The 23,032-nt window shown below is 37.5% G+C and overlaps 3 protein-coding genes across 4 annotated transcripts; all 3 read right to left on the bottom strand.

The window, feature by feature from the left end:
- Positions 1-3,787: 3,787 nt before the first annotated feature.
- On the bottom strand, positions 3,788-22,401 carry LOC127351043 (ras-related protein Rab-8B). The gene is made up of 8 exons (XM_051378208.1): positions 22,054-22,401; positions 14,535-14,595; positions 14,387-14,447; positions 13,562-13,639; positions 12,469-12,558; positions 7,861-7,926; positions 7,721-7,771; positions 3,788-7,037 (listed from the first exon to the last, which is right to left on the bottom strand). The coding sequence occupies exons 1-8, from the start codon at positions 22,175-22,177 to the stop codon at positions 6,948-6,950; spliced, it is 621 nt and encodes a 206-aa protein (XP_051234168.1). The 5' UTR covers positions 22,178-22,401; the 3' UTR covers positions 3,788-6,947.
- Positions 8,419-9,946, bottom strand: LOC127351035 (uncharacterized). Its single transcript, XM_051378199.1, has 2 exons — positions 9,635-9,946; positions 8,419-9,054 (listed from the first exon to the last, which is right to left on the bottom strand). The coding sequence occupies exons 1-2, from the start codon at positions 9,944-9,946 to the stop codon at positions 8,419-8,421; spliced, it is 948 nt and encodes a 315-aa protein (XP_051234159.1).
- On the bottom strand, positions 10,231-12,445 carry LOC127351025 (uncharacterized). 2 transcript variants are annotated; one of them, XM_051378185.1, is made up of 2 exons: positions 11,282-12,438; positions 10,231-10,443 (listed from the first exon to the last, which is right to left on the bottom strand). In XM_051378185.1, the coding sequence occupies exons 1-2, from the start codon at positions 12,083-12,085 to the stop codon at positions 10,231-10,233; spliced, it is 1,017 nt and encodes a 338-aa protein (XP_051234145.1). In that variant the 5' UTR covers positions 12,086-12,438. The 2 variants fall into 2 exon arrangements, with proteins under 2 accessions (XP_051234145.1, XP_051234146.1); XM_051378186.1 differs by lacking the exon at positions 10,231-10,443 and adding an exon at positions 10,975-11,121 and having other exon boundaries at positions 11,282-12,445.
- Positions 22,402-23,032: the final 631 nt, after the last annotated feature.

The following is a 23,032-nucleotide window of genomic DNA, read 5'->3' as shown; positions in this document are numbered from 1 at the left end:
TGGTCTGTAGTCTGGATCCTGTCTGTGGTCTGGATCTGGTCTGTAGTCTGGATTCTCTCTGTGGTCTGGATCCTGTCTGTGGTCTAGATCTGGTCTGTAGTCTGGATCCTGTCTGTGGTCTGGATCTGGTCTGTAGTCTGGATTCTCTCTGTGGTCTGGATCCTGTCTGTGGTCTAGACTAGGGTCTGGATCTGGTCTGTAGTCTGGATCCTGTCTGTGGTCTGGATCTGGTCTGTAGTCTGGATCCTGTCTGTGGTCTGGATCTGGTCTGTAGTCTGGATCCTGTCTGTGGTCTGGATCTGGTCTGTAGTCTGGATTCTCTCTGTGGTCTGGATCTGGTCTGTGGACTCCGGCAGCGACGGTCAGGTGTGGGCTTCCTCCTGCAGGTGAGTTTGTGTTTGGTTGTCAAGGAAACAGTGTGTGTTGTTAAAGAGACACACACATACGGATGTTTGTACTGGTTTTACTGAACTTGTGAGGTCTTCGACTTTAGTCCTCACAAAGCTTTCAGACCCCAGAAGTGGAGTAAAACCAGCAGAACACATACTGAAGTTTTTGAGTTTTTGTTTCTTTGTTGTGATTATTGATTGTCAGCTGCTGATAATCATCCTTCCTGTTCAGTCACAGGTTGCTGTGTGGTACTCTTATAACTTTATATATGTAACTTTACTCTAATAACTTTATGTAACTGTACTCTAATAACTTTATGTAACTGTACTCTTATAATTTCATATATGTGTAACTGTACTCTAATAACTGTATATGTAACTGTACTCTAATAACTTTATACAATAACTTAATATGTAACTGTACTCTAATAACTTTATATATGTAACTGTACTCTAATAACTTTATACAATAACTTAATATGTAACTGTACTCTAATAACTTTATATGTGTAACTATACTCTAATAACTGTATATGTAACTGTACTCTAATAACTTTATATGTAACTGTACTCTAATAACTGTATATGTAACTGTACTCTAATAACTTTATATGTAACTGTACTCTAATAACTTTATATGTGTAACTGTACTCTAATAACTTTATATATGTAACTTTACTCTAATAACTTTATATGTGTAACTGTACTCTAATAACTTTATATATTCAATTCAATTTTCAATTCAATTCAATTTTATTTGTATAGCGCCAATTCATAACAGAAGTTATCTCAGGACACTTTTCAAATAGAGCAGGTCTAGACCGAACTCTTTAACATTAATTACAGAGACCCAACAGTACCACCATGAGCAAGCACTTGGCGACAAGGGCAAGGAAAAACTGCCTGTTAAAAGGCAGAAACCTAGGACAGATCCTCCGGCTCTAGGTGGGTGGTCGTCTGTCTCGACCAGTTGGGGGGAGAGAGAGAGAGAGAGAGAGAGAGAGAGAGAGAGAGAGAGAGCGACAGACAGACAGACAGACAGACAGGTGCACAGCAACAACAGTATTGGCAATGGCAGTCAAGCAGGACCATGGCAGGAGGCTCCACCAGGATCCATGAGAACCTGCAAGACGAGAAAGCACAAGAACTCCGGGGAAGAAGTGAAGTTAGTAACATGCATTAATGGGACATGAATGAGTGCAGAAAGAGAGAGGAAGAGAGTAGCTCAGTGCACCATGGGAAATCCCCCGATAGTCTAGGCCTATAGCAGCATAACTAAGGGATGGTTCAGGACTCACCTGATCCAGCCCTAACTATAAGCTTTATCAAAGAGGAATGTCTTAAGCCTACTCTTGAATGTGGTGAGGGTGTCTGCCTCCCGAACCACAACTGGAAGCTGGTTCCACAGGAGAGGAGCTTGGTAACTGAAGGCTCTGGCTCCTGTTCTACTTTTAGAGACTATAGGAACCACAAGTAGCCCAGCATTCAGAGAACGTAGTGTTCTAGTGGGGTAATAGGGTACTATGAGCTCTTTAAGATTTGAAGGGGCCTGACCATGAAGAGCTTTATAGGTGAGGAGGAGGATTTTAAATTCAATTGTACATTTTATAGGGAGCCAATGCAGAGAAGCTAGTACAGGAGAGATGTGATCTCTTTTTCTAGTTCCTGTCAGTACTCGTGCTGCAGCGTTCTGAATTAATTGGAGCGTTTTAATGGACTTATTGGGGCAACCTGATAATAAAGAGTTGCAGTAATCCAGCCTTGAAGTAACAAATGCATGGATTAGTTTTTCTGCATCTGTCTGTGATAGGATGTGTCTAATTTTTGTAATATTACGTAAATGAAAGAAGGCAGTCCTAGAGGTCTGCTTTATGTGGGAGTTAAATGACAAATCCTGATCAAAGATAACTCCAAGATTCCTGACAGTGGTGCTAGAGGCCAAGGTAATGCCATCTAGAGTAACTATATCTTTAGACAGTGAGTCTCTAAGGTTTTTGGGGCCAAGAACAAGAATTTCGTTTTTTTCTGAGTTTAACATCAGAAAATTGCAGCTCATCCAGGATTTTATGTCCTTAAGACATGTTTGTAATTTAGATAATTGATTAATTTCATCGGGCTTGATTGATAGATATAACTGCGTATCATCTGCATAACAGTGAAAGTTAATGGAGTGATTCCTAATAATGTTGCCTAAAGGGAGCATATATAAAGTAAATAGTATTGGTCCAAGTACAGAACCTTGTGGAACTCCATGACTAACTTTAGTATTTATGGAGGATTCATCGTTAACATGTTAATATATGTAACTTTACTCTAATAACTTTATATATGTAACTTTACGCTAATAACTTTATATGTAACTGTACTCTAATAACTTCATATGTGTAACTGTACTCTAACTTTATATATGTAACTTTACTCTAATTACTTTATATGTGTAACTGTACTCTAATAACTTCATATGTGTAACTGTACTCTAATAACTTTATATGTGTAACTGTACTCTAACTTTATATATGTAACTTTACTCTAATAACTTTATATGTGTAACTGTACTCTAACTTTATATATGTAACTTTACTCTAATAACTTTATATGTGTAACTGTACTCTAATAACTTTATATGTAACTGTACTCTAATAACTTCATATGTGTAACTGTACTCTAATAACTTTATATGTAACTGTAGTCTAATAACTTTATATGTGTAACTGTACTCTAATAACTTCATATATGTAACTTTACTCTAATAACTTTATATGTAACTGTACTCTAATAACTTTATATATGTAACTGTACTCTAATAACTTTATATATATAACTGTACTCTAATAACTTTATATAATAACTTTATATATGTAACTTTACTCTAATAACTTCATATATGTAACTGTACTCTAATAACTTTATATATATAACTGTACTCTAATAACTTCATATAATAACTTTATATGTAACTTTACTCTAATAACTTTATATGTGTAACTGTACTCTAATAACTTTATATGTAACTGTACTCTAATAACTTTATATGTGTAACTGTACTCTAATAACTTTATATATGTAACTTTACTCTAATTACTTTATATGTGTAACTGTACTCTAATAACTTTATATATATAACTGTACTCTAATAACTTTATATAATAACTTTATATATGTAACTGTACTCTAATAACTTTATATAATAACTTTATATGTAACTTTACTCTAATTACTTTATATGTGTAACTGTACTCTAATAACTTTATATGTGTAACTTTATATAATAACTTCATATATGTAACTTTACTCTAATAACTTTATATATGTAACTTTACTCTAATAACTTTATATATGTAACTTTACTCTATTAACTTTATATATATGTAAGACAATCAGAGAATCCGACCAACAGCTGATAGAAAAAGTTTTTTATTATACGATCCGCTGACTGCGATGACATCACAGAACAGGAAATGGAAGACAAACTGAAGCATTAAAGAGAGGTCAAAGGTCACTGCAGTGTTTTCAGTTATTGATCCAGTATTGATCAGAGCGTCTGTTTTTACACACATGAACCGTTCTGACACAAAAATTTGTTTTGTTCTAAAAAACGTTCAAAGCTGAAAAAAACATCCAGTTCCTCTTTTAATCGGAGCCTTCATCTGTTTTTATTCACTTAAATGTCCTGATGAAAACAAACCAACAGATGAGTCACTCTCACTGTAGTTTTCTGTTTCACTTCTGTATTTATAATATACAATGTGTATAATATACAGTAGATATAAACAGAAAACCTCTAAAGAAAGTTTTATGTGTAAAAAATGAGAAAGAAAAATCTGAACAATTCTGAGATTGAAGTAAAAAAATTATATTTTTCTCAAAAATGTTCCTTTTAATATCTGCATGCAGCTCTGATCGGTTCTGTGGATCAATACATGTGAGATATCAACAAGTTCAGTAACAAAACCAATAATAATAAGCATAATAAATGTATTTTTGCATAGCGCTTTTAGCAAAGTTACAAAGTGCTGACAAACAGAAACAAACTTCATTCAAAAACACGTTTTAACACAAACTTACAGAAAGCCGTGAAATGATAAAAAAACTGTTCAAAACCACAGAAACAAAGATTATCAGTTTTAATCTTCACACATGAATGATTATCAGTTATTGATGATTGATTATTGATATTTCAAATAAAAGTTTCTTCTGATTGAACAAACTTTCACTTTTTACTTCCTGATTTTTCGTTTATGACACAGGAAGTGATGTCATGTGTTGAAAATGAATAATCATTAATTTGATTAATCCTTCACCATTTGGAGGACATTCTAAATAGTTAAACATACAAACAGCTGTGAGGTCATATTGATCGTCAGATATTGATCATCAGTCAGAATACGATTAAATAATAAAAATTGATCAGGTAGATTTGTTTGAAAGGGTGAAATTGATCTTTTTCTGCTCAAAGTTCAGATGGTTGAAGCACCTTTTAATCAGAAGAACAAACAGAACATAAAGTGCAGCTGGAAGAGAGATCAATATCGAATATTAATCAATAATCAATAATAATACTGTGGCAGTGAGTCTGTAAACAAAACGTTGTGTCAGAACAACAACACTGTAAAAATCAAGTTCGTCTGAGTCAAACACAAACCAAACAATTATAAAATATTGATCGTGTCTCTGAACCGAGGCGGTCATATTGAATATTATATTAATTTAAATGATGCATTGATAAACTCAAAACAAATAGTATATAGTTATAATTATTATATTTCTTTATTCTGTCCCAAACATAAAGCAATTTAAAATCAATCCTTTTAATTTCAAAATTTAATTACAAATTAATTTAAAGGTATGAAACGTAAATAAAATCATTCATTTATTTAACTTTGAGTTTATAAATGTATCATTTACATTGTACCAATTAATTAACACTTATTCTAATTTATCTATAATTATTCCAGTGGCTCAAATACAAAAGCAGAATATGAATAAAAATCTTAAAAGACTGAAATATTTCAGAATTATACAAAAATAAGAATTCAAACAACAGTTTGATAAAAAATCCTCTGAAATGTTAAAAATAAAAACGTTAAAGAGCATCGAGTGGTTTCAAAGAAAGATTGAATACAAAAATATAGAAAAGCATCAATAACTTCATCAATAACTTCATTAACGACAAACAGAAGCTGATTATCTGCAGCTCATCACTTCATTTTTCAGAAACACGAGGAGACATTGAATGCCTCACAGATTTTATTATTATTATTATATAAACTTTTAAGTTCAGTTTCCTCAGTTTTACACTTACTGACAGTAACACAGGTATGTGTGTGTATAAATATAACTATATATATATAATATATTTATATCTTTGTTATATATATTAATTTAAATATATATATATCTGTATATTCTGAAGCTAAAATCAGCTGATTGGTCCTAAATAAAAACCACAGAAGAAGAAGAGTGAATAAATAAAACGAGACGTTTGAGTTTCATCAGACACAAACATGGAGGTCGAAGCAGCAGATCAATACCAACATTGATTATCAGAGAGCCTCTGTGGCCGATATTAGTACATTTTATATATTTATAACATATTTGTTTCTTTTAAAGGAGGCACCAACAGAATCATTCATTATTGAATATTGATATGAAACAATATTTCGTAGCAGGAGACACATTGAAGACGAGACGGAAAAACAGAAATAACATTTTAAACGTTTTAAAAGCAATTGATTATTTTAAGACAATAAATGAGTTATTAATGGACACTAAATATTTAATTTTCTTTATTTGAATATAATGATAATGAGAGCTGCAACAATCAGTCAATTCATTGATTAGTAGTTAAATATTAAATCAATCTCCAACTGTTATTTTAATTTGAATTCTTTTAATAAAAATGCCTAAATTCTCTGATTTCAGATTCTCAGGAGAAGATGACTGACAGATTAATCAATAATGAAAACAATTGATAATTGGAGCTCTGCTGTTAATTGATTCACACAAACGATTAAATGGTAATAATGTGAAATGTTTTCCACATTCACTTTTTGGACTAAGAGTCAGTTTTAAAAACATTAAAACATTTCAATTAAAATATGAAAAACACGTTAGACATCATCAGGACTCTGTATCAGCGCTGCTCTTCATCATCATCATCGTCATCATCGTCATCATCATCATCATCATCGTCGCTTTCTTTCTTAGAAAAACGTTTCATCACGCTGCCGAAACTCCTGCTGAGCTGACGGCAGCCAGAGTTAACAGGGAGGAGGAGGAGGAGTAGAAAGAGGAGGAGGAAGAGGAGGAAGAGGAGGGGGAGGAGGAGGAGGAGGAGGAGGAAGAGGAGGAGGAAGAGGAGGAAGAGGAGGGAGGAGAAGGAGGAGGAGGAGGAGGAGGAGGAGGAGGAGGAAGAGGAGGAGGAGGAAGAGGAGGCGTGCAGGAAGATTTGAGATGACTGACAAGCAGAGAAACTTTCCTGAAGACGTGTTTCCACAGGTTTGATCCTCCTCCTGCGGCGAGAGGAAGAGGAGGAGGAGGAGGAAGAGGAGGCTCCGCCTACAGCAGCATACACCTGAAGAAGCTCTTTTTAGAGCGAGACTCTGTGATTTTAACGGGCCCGCCTCCTCCTGGCGGGTTGCTGTCGTTCTGCAGGAAACAAACAACACAAAGAGGTCAAAGATCACAGAGACGACCTCTGGACCAATCAGCCTCAGACGGGAGATCAGATGATTGGGACTTCCTGTGATGTCACTCTGAGGTGATGATAAGGTTTTATTACTTTAAGATGATTGGACGAGAGCACCGACTGCTGGGCTGTGAATGGTGGACAAACATGTCCTGAACTCTTGTACTGATGCCTGTCAATCAAACTGTGACTTTGTGATGTCACTTCCTGTTTATCTAAATATGGTCTGTTCACACTGAAAGCTTTAATATTGTTATAGCTATTCACAATAATTCTCCCAGAATGCATTGTGAATGTTTGATTGAATGTATGACATAATGTTTTAAAGAGTTCGGTCTAGACCTGCTCTATTTGAAAAGTGTCCTGAGATAACTTCTGTTATGAATTGGCGCTATACAAATAAAATTGAATTGAATTGAATCATTTCCTGTTGAATGTGAATGACTATCGATACTTTCATTACAGTATGTAACAGACTACTGTTACTGTAGATATAATATAATAATAAAACACCATCAAGCTAAAAGTTACAAAACTTCAATCAATCAATAACAATCAAAAACAATCAATAAACTGATCTCAGTTCAGTGTTCAATCTGGCTTTTAAAATAAAAGCAAATGTAGACTTCACAATTAAACTCACCATTTTTCTGTTCAGTCTGCTCATGATGTCTCTGCCGAGAGTGAAAAAGGCCTGTGGAGGATGTGAAGATGTCATGTGAAGATGTCATGTGAAGATGTCATGTGATGATGTCATGTGATGATGGTCTGATCCTAACTCACCTCCTCCACGTTGATGCTGGACTTTGCGCTGGTTTCTAAAAACTTGATCCCATAATCGATCGCCAGCTGAACGACCAGAGGAGACGTTTACATTCAAAACAGAACATCTGGAGACTGACTGTGACCATCTGGAGACTGACTGAACATCTGGAGACTGACTGTGACCATCTGGAGACTGACTGAACATCTGGAGACTGACTGTGAACATCTGGAGACTGACTGAACATCTTGAGACTGACTGTGAACATCTGGAGACTGACTGAACATCTTGAGACTGACTGTGAACATCTGGAGACTGACTGTGACCATCTGGAGACTGACTGAACATCTGGAGACTGACTGTAAACATCTGGAGACTGACTGAACATCTGAAGACTGACTGAATGTCTGGAGACTGACTGTAAACATCTGGAGACTGAACTTCTGGAGACTGAACGTCGGGAGACCGACTGTGAATGTCTGGAGACTGACTCTGAACATCTGGAGACTGAACGTCTGGAGACTCAACGTAAACATCTGGAGACTGAACGTCTGGAGACTGAACGTCTGGAGACTGACTTAACATCTTGAGACTGACTGTGACCATCTGGAGACTGACTGAACATCTTGAGACTGACTGTGAACATCTGGAGACTGACTGTGAACATCTGGAGACTGACTGAACATCTGGAGACTGACTGTGAACATCTGGAGACTGACTGAACATCTTGAGACTGACTGTGAACATCTGGAGACTGACTGTGACCATCTGGAGACTGACTGAACATCTGGAGACTGACTGTAAACATCTGGAGACTGACTGAACATCTGGAGACTGACTGTGAACATCTGGAGACTGACTGAACATCTGGAGACTGACTGTAAACATCTGGAGACTGACTGAACATCTGAAGACTGACTGAATGTCTGGAGACTGACTGTAAACATCTGGAGACTGAACTTCTGGAGACTGAACGTCGGGAGACCGACTGTGAATGTCTGGAGACTGACTCTGAACATCTGGAGACTGAACGTCTGGAGACTCAACGTAAACATCTGGAGACTGAACGTCTGGAGACTGACTAAACGTCTGGAGACTGACTGAAAATCTGGGAATGACTGCACATCTGGAGAATGACTGAGACTGACTGAATGTCTGGAGACTGACTGTAAACATCTGGAGACTGACTGAACATCTGGAGACTGACTGAACATCTGGAGACTGACTGAACATCTGAAGACTGACTAAACATCTGGAAACTGACTGAATGTCTTGAGACTGACTGAACATCTGAGACTGACTGCAAATCTGGAGTACTGAACATCTGAGACTGATTGAACGTCTGGAGACTGACTGAAAATCTGAGACTGACTGCACATCTGGAGAATGACTGAACATCTGAGACTGACTGAACGTCTGGAGACTGACTGTAAACATCTGGAGACTGACTGTGAACATCTGGAGACTGACTGTGAACATCTGGAAACTGACTGAACATCTGGAGACTGACTAAACATCTGGAAACTGACCGAATGTCTTGAGACTGACTGTGAACATCTGGAGACTGACTGGACGTCTGGAGACAGACTGTAAACATCTGGAGACTGACTGAACATGTGAAGACTGACTGTAAACATCTGGAGACTGAATAAACATCTGGAGACAGACTCGTACATCTGGAGACTGAGTGAACGTCTGGAGACTGACTGAACATGTGAATACTGACTGTAAACATCTGGAGACTGACTGAACATCTGGAGACAGACTGCGCACATCTGGAGACTGACTGAACGCCTGGAGACTGACTGAACATCTGGAGACTGAGTGAACGTCTGGAGACGGACTGCGCACATCTGGAGACTGACTGAACGTCTGGAGACTGACTGACCGTCTGGAGACTGACTGACCGTCTGGAGACTGACTGAATGTCTTGAGACTGACTGAACATCTGAGACTGACTGCACATCTGGAGAATGACTGAACATCTGAGACTGATTGAACGTCTGGAGACTGACTGTAAACATCTGGAGACTGACTGAACATCTGGAGACTGACTGTAAACATCTGGAGACAGACTGTGAACATCTGGAGACTGACTGCGCACATCTGGAGACTGAGTGAACGTCTGGAGACGGACTACGCACATCTGGAGACTGACTGAACGTCTGGAGACTGACTGACCGTCTGGAGACTGACTGAACATCTGGAGACTGACTGTAAACATCTGGAGACTGACTGTGAACATCTGGAGACTGACTGAACATCTGGAGACTGACTGTAAACATCTGGAGACTGACTGAACATCTGGAGACAGACTGCGCACATCTGGAGACTGACTGAACGCCTGGAGACTGAATGAATGTCTGGAGACTGACTGAACATCTGGAGACTCAGTGAACGTCTGGAGACGGACTGCGCACATCTGGAGACTGACTGAACGTCTGGAGACTGACTGACCGTCTGGAGACTGACTGAACATCTGGAGACTGACTGTAAACATCTGGAGACTGACTGTGAACATCTGGAGACTGACTGTAAACATCTGGAGACTGACTGTAAACATCTGGAGACTGACTGAACATCTGGAGACTGACTGTAAACATCTAAAGACTGACTGAACATCTGGAGACAGACTGCGCACATCTGGAGACTGACTGAACGCCTGGAGACTGAATGAACGCCTGGAGACTGACTGAATGTCTGGAGACTGACTGAACATCTGGAGACTGACTGAACGTCTGGAGACTGACTGACCGTCTGGAGACTGACTGAACATCTGGAGACTGACTGTGAACATCTGGAGACTGACTGTGAACATCTGGAGACTGACTGAACATCTGGAGACTGACTGAACGTCTGGAGACCAACTGAACATCTGAAGACTGACTAAACATCTGGAGACTGACTGAATGTCTTGAGACTGACTGAACATCTGAGACTGACTGCACATCTGGAGAATGACTGAACATCTGAGACTGATTGAACGTCTGGAGACTGACTGTAAACATCTGGAGACTGACTAAACATCTGGAGACTGACTGAACATCTGGAGACTGACTGAACATCTGGAGACTGACTGAACATCTGAAGACTGACTAAACATCTGGAGACTGACTGAACATCTGAGACTGACTGTGAACATCTGGAGACTGACTGAACGTCTGGAGACTGACTGTAAACATCTAGAGACTGACTGAACATGTGAAGACTGACTGTAAACATCTGGAGACTGACTGAACATGTGAAGACTGACTGTAAACATCTGGAGACTGAATGAACACCTGGAGACAGACGGCGCACATCTGGAGACTGACTGAATTTCTGGAGACTGACTGTAAACATCTAGAGACTGACTGAACATGTGAAGACTGACTGTAAACATCTGGAGACTGACTGAACATGTGAAGACTGACTGTAAACATCTGGAGACTGAATGAACACCTGGAGACAGACTGCGCACATCTGGAGACTGACTGAATTTCTGGAGACTGAGTGAACCTCTGGAGACTGACTGAACCTCTGGAGACTGACTGTAAACATCTGGAGACTGACTGAACGTATGGAGAGTGACTGTAAACATCTGGGGACTGACTGATATTCTGGAGACTGACGTGAACATCTGGAGACTGACTGAACATCTGGAGACTGACTGTAAACATCTGGGGACTGACTGTGGACATCTGGAGACTGACTGTGGACATCTGGAGACTGACTGAACATCTGAAGACTGACTGAACGCCTGGAGACTGACTGTAAACATCTGGGGACTGACTGTGGACATCTGGAGACTGACTGAACATCTGAAGACTGACTGAACGCCTGGAGACTGACTGTAAACATCTGGAGACTGACTGATATTCTGGAGACTGAGAACATCTGGAGACTGACTGAACATCTGCAGACTGACTGAACATCTGGAGACTGACTGAACATCTGGAGACTGACTGTAAACATCTGCAGACTGACTGAACATCTGGAGACTGACTGAACATCTGGAGACTGACTGTAAACATCTGCAGACTGACTGAACATCTGGAGACTGACTGAACATCTGGAGACTGACTGAACATCTGCAGACTGACTGAACATCTGGAGACTGACTGAACATCTGGAGACTGACTGTAAACATCTGCAGACTGACTGAACATCTGGAGACTGACTGAACATCTGGAGACTGACTGTAAACATCTGCAGACTGACTGAACATCTGGAGACTGACTGAACATCTGGAGACTGACTGAACATCTGCAGACTGACTGAACATCTGGAGACTGACTGTAAACATCTGGAGACTTAAATTAATTAAATCTTAGTTGAATTTGTAACATGTCAATAATAAGTAATTAATATGTTATTAATAAGTAAGTAATATGTAATTAATAAGTAATTATATGAAATTTATATGTATTTAATATGTAATTAATAAGTCATTAATATGTCATTGATAAGTCATATTTTAATGACATTGTGAGAAACTGAAAATGGTCAAATAAAGGTCAACATTTGGTGAATTAAACAATAAATAATAAATAATAAACTTCCCACTGATGTAGAAAAAATGTATTTTAGTCACTGATGTGCTTTAAAGTGTTTTGTTCAATGTGCTGTATAAATTTTTTGTGTCGGACCTTCTCTCCTCGCTCTTTGGACACTTGTCTCTTGTCGTTCATGTCACATTTGTTCCCCAGAACCATTCTCTCCACGTCTGAGGACGCGTGCTTGAAACACATTGAAAATCAATGAAAATCAATCAGTCAATCAATATCATCATATTATGTCATCACAAGCACTAACCCTAATATTTAATTGTTTCTGTTTGATATCTGAAAGCTCTGTTAGTCTCACTGGGTGGCAGCACTGACAGTGAGCTGATCAATAAATATCTACTATCAGCAGGGCCGGCTCTAGGCATAGGCAATATAGGCGATCGCCTAGAGTGCCATCTGCTGGAGGGGCGCCGGCAGTCACCCTCGAGGGAGAAACAAAATAAAAAATAATAATAATTTTCGATGCCCACTGGTGCCCTCCCTTCGTGTTCTGTCTTGAAAATACAAAGTAAAGAAACAGATAAACAATGACATGTTTCTCACTTATGGTGCTGAGTCATTTGACGTGTGGTCATTGGCTGCGCACCTCAGAGGGTAAGACAGGTGTCACAGAGGTCACGTCAAGTGACAGACAGGTTATGTTTTGATATATCTTGCGAGATGAAACGGCCGTCAAAGCCCTTGGGTGCGCAGTATCGAAAGAGAAGAAAAGAGGAGGAGGAGGAGGAGAAGTATATAAATATAAAGGTAACATTATGTCATCTTTTTTTAAATGCCATCTTGTGTGAAGACGTTTCATTTGTATTAGCTTGCTAGCTAGGTTGAAATAAAGCAACGCTAGCTTAACACTAGAACGGCCAAGACGGTCATTTTGACTGTTTTCAAATTTATATGTATATATATATAACTTTGTTGAATGAAAAAATGCAATACTACTGTTACCTGACTTTTCCTAAAAGTGTCTGTATTTTAATTTAGAATAGTTTTTATATAAATTACACAAAAGACAAAGAAAATATGATATGTTTTACCTATTTCGGCCATAAGTGGTCATATTGACCGCACATCATTTTTTTTTTTTTTGGGGGGGGGGTAATCTCGCCTAGGGCACCAAATGGGCTAGAGCCGGCCCTGACTATCAGTCATATGTGATGTCAGAGGGGGCGTGGTCTACCTCCTCAATGTTGCGGATCCAGTTCCTGATGTTATCGAAGGACTTCTCGTTGGTGATGTCATACACCAGCATGATGCCCTGCAGCACAAAAGACAGGAAGTGAGTGCAGAGGAAGTGACATAGGCAGTGACATCAGCACAGGAAGTGGCACACACACACACACACACACACACACACACACACACACACACAGGTCCACATTAGACCATGGATCCCCAGTCTAAGAGAGTTTTGAATCAACTCGGTCATTTATTTATTATAAAGTCTTCATCTTCATTCAATAATCAAACTAGATCAATATAAATTACAATGAATAAAACCAGCGAACAGTTTCTTCCCTTGTTGTTCCAACTTCCAAAGTCAGTCAGTCATTGTTACAGTTTTATTATATCTGTTAGACTTCTATTGATTTATTATTGATGTATCTGTATCTAGCTTACTTTCACTGGATGATTGATTGATCTGATCCTCCAACAATGAACCTGATCAGAATCAATCTGACAGTCTCAGAGAAACCAAAGAAAGGAAGGAAACAGAGGAAGAGGAGCCAGTTTGTAGCTAGTTAATCAGTCAGTAACTGTTAACGTCATCCATCATCCATCGTATCGATCAGTCAGGATTAGTTTCAGTGAAGTTGGAAGTTATTGAACATACAGACTGTGTGATGTTACACTGTGTTACTGTTTGTTCTGATTCACAATCATTACTGCTGATTAACAGGTTATAATCAATACAGTGATATCAGAAACATGATGACTAGTCGACTATTAGGAACATCTTTAGATGGATGTGACGGTCCAATAGCAGTGAGGGGGTGGGTCTTACCATGGCTCCTCTGTAATAGGCTGTGGTGATGGTCCTGAACCTCTCCTGACCCGCTGTGTCCCTTCAGGAACAGGGAGAGAGCACCAAGTGAAGCTATGATCCATACATGCTCACTGATTGATCATTGATTGATTCTTGATTGACTCACCAAATCTGAAGTTTGATCTTCTTCCCATCCAGCTCGATCGTCCTGATTTTAAAGTCAATTCCTGAAACAGAAACAAACAAACTGATCACTTTACTGCAGCGCCACCTTAAGGACAGACTGATTACTGCAGCGGCGGCTGTGGCTCAGAGGCAGAGCGGGTTGTCCCCTAATCGCAAGGTTGTCGGTTCGATCCCCGGCTCCTCCTTGAGCAAGATACTGAACCCCAATGTGCTCCTGATGCTGTGCATCGGTGTGTGAACGTGTTTGAATGAGTTAGTTTCTGTTCGATGGACTTTGCCATCACTGAGTGAATGTGTGTGAAAGGGTGAATGTGTCTGTAGTGTAAAAGTGCTTTGAGTGGTCGGAAGACTAGAAAGGAAACTATACAAGTACAGCTCCATTTACCATTTGCAGCCCCACCTTAAAGACAGACTGATTACTGCAGCCCCACCTAAAGGACAGACTGATTTTTGAGGTATAAACAGTGAAAGTGACGCAGTGACGCAGGACATCCAACACACCAGCAGAGAGCGCCCCCTGCTGTTAGAGCTCATTCAGTTTTCATCTCACTGATTTCAATCTTTATGTATCTGTCCCACGACTGCACCGTCTCCCCACATACTGTTACATACTCGCACCCGGTGTTTACCCGGAACCCTGAGGTGTGTGAGGTGCGTTTGTTTCTTAGCTGTGGAAGCTGGATGTGTCAGCTGACTCTCTGTGAGCTGTAACAGGAAGTGGAAGATATTTTTAAATGTGAGCAATCGTTGCTTCCTGCTTCCGAACAGAGAAAATCTGTTTCCAAGAAGCAGTCGGCTCTGTTTCCTCCTCTGTTTCCTGTTCTGCGCCACAACTGGGACCAGTCCTCCACCACTCCCTGATCACACTGACCCTCTCTGGTCCCGTTTCCTCAGGTTGGACCACTTCCACCTGCTGCAGTAGCCTCCAACATTTACACACAAATCTTAAAATGATTCAGTAATTTGCTGATTGTTTTCTCCATCAGCATACAGGGTACCGACTACAGCGTACAGAGTACAGCGTACAGAGTATAGTGTACAGTGTACAGAGTACAGACTACAGCGTACAGACTACAGAGTACAGACTACAGCGTACAGAGTATAGTGTACAGTGTACAGAGTACAGACTACAGACTACAGCGTACAGACTACAGCGTACAGACTACAGAGTACAGCGTACAGACTACAGCGTACAGTGTACAGACTACAGAGTACAGTGTACAGACTACAGCGTACAGACTACAGTGTACAGACTACAGACTACAGAGTAGAGACTACCGACTACAGCATACAGACTACAGAGTACAGACTACCGACTACAGCTACAGACTACAGAGTACAGACTACCGACTACAGCATACATCTCTCTCTCTCTCTCTCTCTCCCACCCACCTAGAGCCGAAGGATCTGTCCTAGGTTTCTGCCTTTTAACAGGCAGTGTTTCCTTGCCACTGTCGCCAAGTCCTTGCTCATGGTGGTACTGTTGGGTCTCTGTAAATAATGTTATAAGGAGTTCTGTCTAGACCTGCTCTATTTGAAAAGTGTCCTGAGGGTTAGGGTCTGTTATGAATTGGTGCTATACAAAATAAATTGAATTGAATTGAAATACTGCCATTATTCTGACATCATTATTATTATTGATCCATGATCAGTGAGAGTAATACTGTTATATCACTAATTCAATATTCACATTATTAGGATGCATCAAACATCTGATTATTTCATTTCATCACTTTTTAGTTTTCTATTGAATAGCTATGATTGCAGCTCTACACTGACCAGTATACAGATCAATACCACTGCTTGTTACTTATTGATCAGGCTCATTGGTATTTGTATTGATTAGCAGCAGTTAGTGAGGGTCAGCTGTAACGATCAGACACTGTCAGAGGTCAGCTGACTCTCACGGGAGCGCCGGCAGCGTGTTGACAGAGCGTCCTCTGTCCGACCACAGTAGCAAAGGATTGTGGGAGCTCACTCAACATTCACCCAGTTCTTCCAGCAGCTCAACTGGGAGGAAACCATCACACACTGGAAGAGCTACTTTCTCATCACATCAGTTCATATCACAGTATATGTTAGACCATCACTGCAGACTGATTCTCCACAGCTAACAAAGCTAACGGGCTGAGATACAGTGAACAAAGATGGATGAATTTATAGTCAATAACTCTGTTAAAAAACATCTCTGTTGTTGACACAACAACAACAACAACAACAACAGTTCTGACATTCATTAATTTAGTGTTTCTAGTAAAGTTCGACCTTGTCTTCCATGGAACATAAAGTCTACCAGGTCCAACCCTCAACCGGTTCTTTAAACCAGGGTCCAACACTCTGGTCCCCATAAACACAGGAAACAAACCCACACACACACACACACACACAGAAGAAGACTGTTACCACTTCCTGTTTGAACCAGGAAGTCAGAAGAGGGAAACACTCTGCTCAGCTCGCTGTGACGCACCGGAAACACAGAGAGAGTTCCCTCGATTAATTACATATAATGTAATTACACACATTATATATGAATAATACAACATTATATTACTGACACACTTCAATACAAATGGAAGGCTGATTGGTTTTTAATGTTAATTTCTTGTTTTTATTAATTCTGTTTTTTCTCTTCACTTTAATTTCATTGTATTGGACAGAATTCATATTGGCAGAATTATAACAGTAGTATAGCAGTGTTATAGCAGTGTTATAGCAGTAGTATAGCAGTGTTATAGCAGTAGTATAGCAGTAGTATAGCAGTGTTATAACAGTATTATAGCAGTAGTATAGCAGTAGTATAGTAGTATTATAACAGTATTATAGCAGTAGTATAACAGTAGTATAACAGTAGTACAGCAGTGTTACAGTAGTATTATAGCAGTATTATAGCAGTGTTATAGCAGTACTATAGCAGTATTATAGCAGTATTATAGCAGTAGTATAACAGTAGTATAACAGTAGTACAGCAGTGTTATAGCAGTACTATAGCAGTATTATAGCAGTGTTATAACAGTAGTATAGCAGTATTATAGCAGTGTTATAACAGTAGTATAGTAGTATTACAGCAGTAGTATAACAGTATTATAGCAGTGTTATAGCAGTATTATAGCAGTATTATAGCAGTAGTATAACAGTAGTACAGCAGTGTTACAGTAGTATTATAGCAGTGTTATAGCAGTATTATAGCAGTGTTATAACAGTAGTATAGCAGTAGTATAGCAGTGTTATAGCAGTGTTATAGCAGTATTATAGCAGTGTTATAACAGTAGTATAGCAGTATTATAGCAGTATTATAGCAGTGTTATAACAGTAGTATAGCAGTGTTATAACAGTAGTATAGCAGTAGTATAGCAGTGTTATAGTAGTATAATAGCAGTATTATAACAGTATTATAGCAGTGTTATAGCAGTAGTATAACAGTAGTATAACAGTAGTACAGCAGTGTTACAGTAGTATTATAGCAGTGTTATAGCAGTATTATAGCAGTGTTATAACAGTAGTATAGCAGTGTTATAACAGCAGTATAGTAGTATTATAGCAGTGTTATAACAGTATTATGACAGTAGTATAGCAGTATTATAGCGGTAGTATAGCAGTGTTATAGCAGTATTATAGCAGTGTTATAACAGTAGTATAGCAGTGTTATAACAGCAGTATAGTAGTATTATAGCAGTGTTATAGTAGTATTATAGCAGTGTTATAGCAGTATTATAGCAGTAGTATAGTAGTATTATAGCAGTGTTATAACAGTATTATGACAGTAGTATAGCAGTAGTATAACAGTTGTGACGGTCCCTGTCTAGTGTTGATGTGCTGATGTGGTTGACCAGTTATTGTTTTTCCTATGTGTCCTTGAAGGTACCATCAGCAGAGTACGGATTTGGAGCACCTGGTTCAGGCGCTCCTAAAAGGATAAAGACCCTGTCTCAACTCTGTTCTGGTCTCTCTCTCGCATTCGGCTGCATCCCTGCCAGCAGCAGCAGCACATTCTCTTTGTTTGGTTTCTGCTTTGTTTTCACTTTACAACATTTATACTTCATATTGCTCACACATCCACATTTACATTACTGATGTTACTGACTGACACACCTCACATTTGTACTTATAACCCCAGTTGTTTAAGTTACTATAATAAATTCACTCATTTCTGGCCATCTGTTGTGTCCTGTGCCGTATTTGTCATAGCCTAGGAGCTGGGTTATGACATGACATTATATATGACATTATAGCAGTAGTATAGCAGTGTTATAGCAGTATTATAACAGTGTTATAGCAGTGTTATAGCAGTAGTATAACAGTATTATAGCAGTGTTATAGCAGTAGTATAACAGTATTATAGCAGTATTATAGCAGTGTTATAGCAGTAGTATAGCAGTATTATAGCAGTGTTATAGCAGTAGTATAGCAGTGTTATAGCAGTTATATAACAGTATTATAGCAGTATTATAGCAGTGTTATAGCAGTAGTATAGCAGTGTTATAGCAGTATTATAACAGTGTTATAGCAGTGTTATAGCAGTAGTATAACAGTATTATAGCAGTATTATAACAGTGTTATAGCAGTGTTATAGCAGTATTATAACAGTATTATAGCAGTATTATAGCAGTAGTATAGCAGTGTTATAACAGTAGTATAGCAGTAGTATAGCAGTAGTATAGCAGTATTATAGCAGTGTTATAACAGTATTATAGCAGTGTTATAGCAGTGTTATAGCAGTAGTATAGCAGTGTTATAGCAGTTATATAACAGTAGTATAGCAGTAGTATAGCAGTGGTATAGCAGTATTATAGCAGTAGTATAGCAGTATTATAGTAGTGTTATAGCAGTATTATAGCAGTATTATAGCAGTAGTATAACAGTGTTATAACAGTATTATAACAGTAGTATAGCAGTATTATAACAGTAGTATAGCAGTATTATAACAGTAGTATAACAGTGTTATAACAGTATTATAACAGTGTTATAGCAGTATTATAGCAGTAGTATAACAGTATTATAGCAGTAGTATAGCAGTATTATAGCAGTATTATAGCAGTAGTATAACAGTATTATAGCAGTATTATAGCAGTGTTATAACAGTATTAAAGCAGTAGTATAACAGTATTATAGCAGTATTATAGCAGTGTTATAGCAGTGTTATAACAGTATTAAAGCAGTAGTACAACAGTATTATAACAGTATTATAACAGTAGTATAACAGTATTATAGTAGTGTTATAGCAGTATTATAGCAGTATTATAGCAGTAGTATAACAGTGTTATAACAGTATTATAACAGTAGTATAGCAGTATTATAACAGTAGTATAACAGTGTTATAACAGTAGTATAACAGTAGTATAGCAGTATTATAGCAGTATTATAGCAGTAGTATAACAGTATTATAGCAGTATTATAGCAGTAGTATAGCAGTGTTATAACAGTATTATAGTATTATTATAGCAGTATTATAGCAGTAGTATAGCAGTATTATAACAGTATTATAGCAGTGTTATAACAGTATTATAGTATTGTTATAGCAGTATTATAGCAGTGTTATAACAGTATTATAGTATTATAACAGTATTATAACAGTATTATAACAGTGTTATAACAGTGTTATAACAGTGTTATAGCTGTATTATAACAGTATTATAACAGTATTATAACAGTATTATAGCAGTAATATAACAGCATTATAACAGTATTATAACAGTAGTATAACAGTGTTATAGCAGTATTATAGCGGTATTATAACAGTAGTATAGCAGTGTTATAACAGTATTATAACAGTATTATAGCAGTAATATAACAGCATTATAACAGCATTATAACAGTATTATAACAGTAGTATAACAGTATTATAGCAGTAGTATAACAGTGTTATAGCAGTATTATAGCGGTATTATAACAGTATTATAGCAGTATTATAACAGTATTATAACAGTGTTATAGCAGTAGTATAACAGTATTATAGCAGTATTATAACAGTGTTATAGCAGTGTTATAGCAGTATTATAACAGTATTATAGCAGTATTATAGCAGTAGTATAGCAGTGTTATAACAGTAGTATAGCAGTAGTATAGCAGTAGTATAGCAGTATTATAGCAGTGTTATAACAGTATTATAGCAGTGTTATAGCAGTGTTATAGCAGTAGTATAGCAGTGTTATAGCAGTTATATAACAGTAGTATAGCAGTAGTATAGCAGTGGTATAGCAGTATTATAGCAGTAGTATAGCAGTATTATAGTAGTGTTATAGCAGTATTATAGCAGTATTATAGCAGTAGTATAACAGTGTTATAACAGTATTATAACAGTAGTATAGCAGTATTATAACAGTAGTATAGCAGTATTATAACAGTAGTATAACAGTGTTATAACAGTATTATAACAGTGTTATAGCAGTATTATAGCAGTATTATAGCAGTAGTATAACAGTATTATAGCAGTATTATAGCAGTGTTATAACAGTATTAAAGCAGTAGTATAACAGTATTATAGCAGTATTATAGCAGTGTTATAGCAGTGTTATAACAGTATTAAAGCAGTAGTACAACAGTATTATAACAGTATTATAACAGTAGTATAACAGTATTATAGCAGTGTTATAGCAGTATTATAGCAGTATTATAGCAGTAGTATAACAGTGTTATAACAGTATTATAACAGTAGTATAGCAGTATTATAACAGTAGTATAACAGTGTTATAACAGTAGTATAACAGTAGTATAGCAGTATTATAGCAGTATTATAGCAGTAGTATAACAGTATTATAGCAGTATTATAGCAGTAGTATAGCAGTGTTATAACAGTATTATAGTATTATAACAGTAGTATAACAGTATTATAGCAGTATTATAGCAGTAGTATAGCAGTATTATAACAGTATTATAGCAGTGTTATAACAGTATTATAGTATTGTTATAGCAGTATTATAGCAGTGTTATAACAGTATTATAACAGTATTATAACAGTATTATAACAGTATTATAACAGTGTTATAACAGTGTTATAGCTGTATTATAACAGTATTATAACAGTATTATAACAGTATTATAGCAGTAATATAACAGCATTATAACAGTATTATAACAGTATTATAACAGTGTTATAGCAGTATTATAGCAGTATTATAACAGTAGTATAGCAGTGTTATAACAGTATTATAACAGTATTATAGCAGTAATATAACAGTATTATAACAGTATTATAACAGTATTATAACAGTAGTATAACAGTATTATAGCAGTAGTATAACAGTGTTATAGCAGTATTATAGCGGTATTATAACAGTATTATAGCAGTGTTATAACAGTATTATAGCAGTAGTATAACAGTGTTATAGCAGTATTATAGCAGTAATATAACAGTAGTATAACAGTGTTATTGACCAATAAACTGTGAGTGTTCCCAGATCTCAGTGGGGTCAAAGGTCAGCTGACTCTGAGCTGACTTCTATACTGTCCCGGTATTATCCCGGTATTATCCCGGTATTATCCCGGTACCGCCCGGTACTCACCGATGGTGGAGATGAAGGTGGTGTTGAAGGCGTCCTCGCTGAACCGGAACAGGAGGCAGGTCTTCCCGACCCCGCTGTCTCCGATCAGCAGCAGTTTGAAAAGGTAATCGTACGTCTTCGCCATTTCCCGCCTCTGGCCCGCTGCTTCCGGTAGATTAACGGAGCCTCTCCGCGGCCCGCCGGTACTCTGCCGGTACTCTGCCGGTACTCTGCCGGTACTCTGCTGGTTCTGTACCGGGTTATGGAGCAGGTTATGGACCAGGCTCCGGACCAGGTTCGACCGAGACAGGACCGACAGAGCAGGAAACGATCCTGCTCCAAGTTACCCACAATGCACCGCACCACACATCCGCTGTGGGCTTTTCACAATAAAACAGACACGGCCGTATTTGTGTTCTACTTATTAAAACAGAATTATTTATTACATTAAGTGATAAAAATAAACTAACCCAAGAAACAATGACAGCAACTGAGAAAACAAAATAAATAAAGTTCAGGTAAAGTAATTCCATGATTTATTATAATTCAACTATCTGCAGGATCATCTTGTCGTTACACACTCATTAATTGCTTTGTTAATTCCTTATGATCTTTTATTGTTAAATGTGATGATTAATTGCTGTAATCTGGCAGAAGTACATTTATATACTTTACAGAAATACTTTACATTGTAATTTTATAAGTCTGTTACAAACTCAGTTTTTTAAAACCACATTAAAATGTTTAGAGCTTGATGGTTCTGATGGATAATTAAAATATTTAGAACTAAATATTGTTGTTATTATTATCCACAACTAGCTGCTGTTCAGTCATTTACCCAGAAGACAATATTATATTATATTATTATTATTGGAGAAGTTAGATGATGATTAGAAGAATCATCTGGCCTGACTCTTAAATATTTTTGATTTTAATTTCATTTAAAATGTTTCTGTTCTCTGTACAGAAAACGTTATGATCTTTTATTCTGAAGGTGAAG

Source organism: Dicentrarchus labrax, unplaced genomic scaffold (assembly GCF_905237075.1).
Source record: "Dicentrarchus labrax unplaced genomic scaffold, dlabrax2021, whole genome shotgun sequence".
Classification (NCBI taxonomy): Eukaryota; Metazoa; Chordata; class Actinopteri; family Moronidae; genus Dicentrarchus; species Dicentrarchus labrax.
This window is presented reverse-complemented; position numbering and strand designations above follow the sequence as displayed.

Excerpts from the sequence above, each read along its gene's own strand:
- LOC127351035 (XM_051378199.1), bottom strand. The coding sequence starts at position 9,946 with ATGTGCGCAGTCAGTCTCCAGATGTTCACAGTCTGTCTCCAGATGTTT. Across the intron at positions 9,055-9,634 it reads GATGTTCAGTCAGTCTCCAG|ATGTTCAGTCAGTCTCCAGA; the intron begins GCGTTCAGTCAG and ends GTCAGTCTCCAG.
- LOC127351025 (XM_051378185.1), bottom strand. The coding sequence starts at position 12,085 with ATGTTCAGTCAGTCTCCAGATGTTCAGTCAGTCTCCAGATGTTCAGTC. Across the intron at positions 10,444-11,281 it reads TGTGCGCAGTCTGTCTCCAG|ATGTTTACAGTCAGTCTCCA; the intron begins GTGTTCATTCAG and ends GTCAGTCTTTAG.
- LOC127351043 (XM_051378208.1), bottom strand. The coding sequence starts at position 22,177 with ATGGCGAAGACGTACGATTACCTTTTCAAACTGCTGCTGATCGGAGAC. Across the intron at positions 12,559-13,561 it reads GGATCCGCAACATTGAGGAG|CACGCGTCCTCAGACGTGGA; the intron begins GTAGACCACGCC and ends ATGTGTTTCAAG. Across the intron at positions 7,927-12,468 it reads CCAAAGAGCGAGGAGAGAAG|CTGGCGATCGATTATGGGAT; the intron begins GTCCGACACAAA and ends CTGGTCGTTCAG.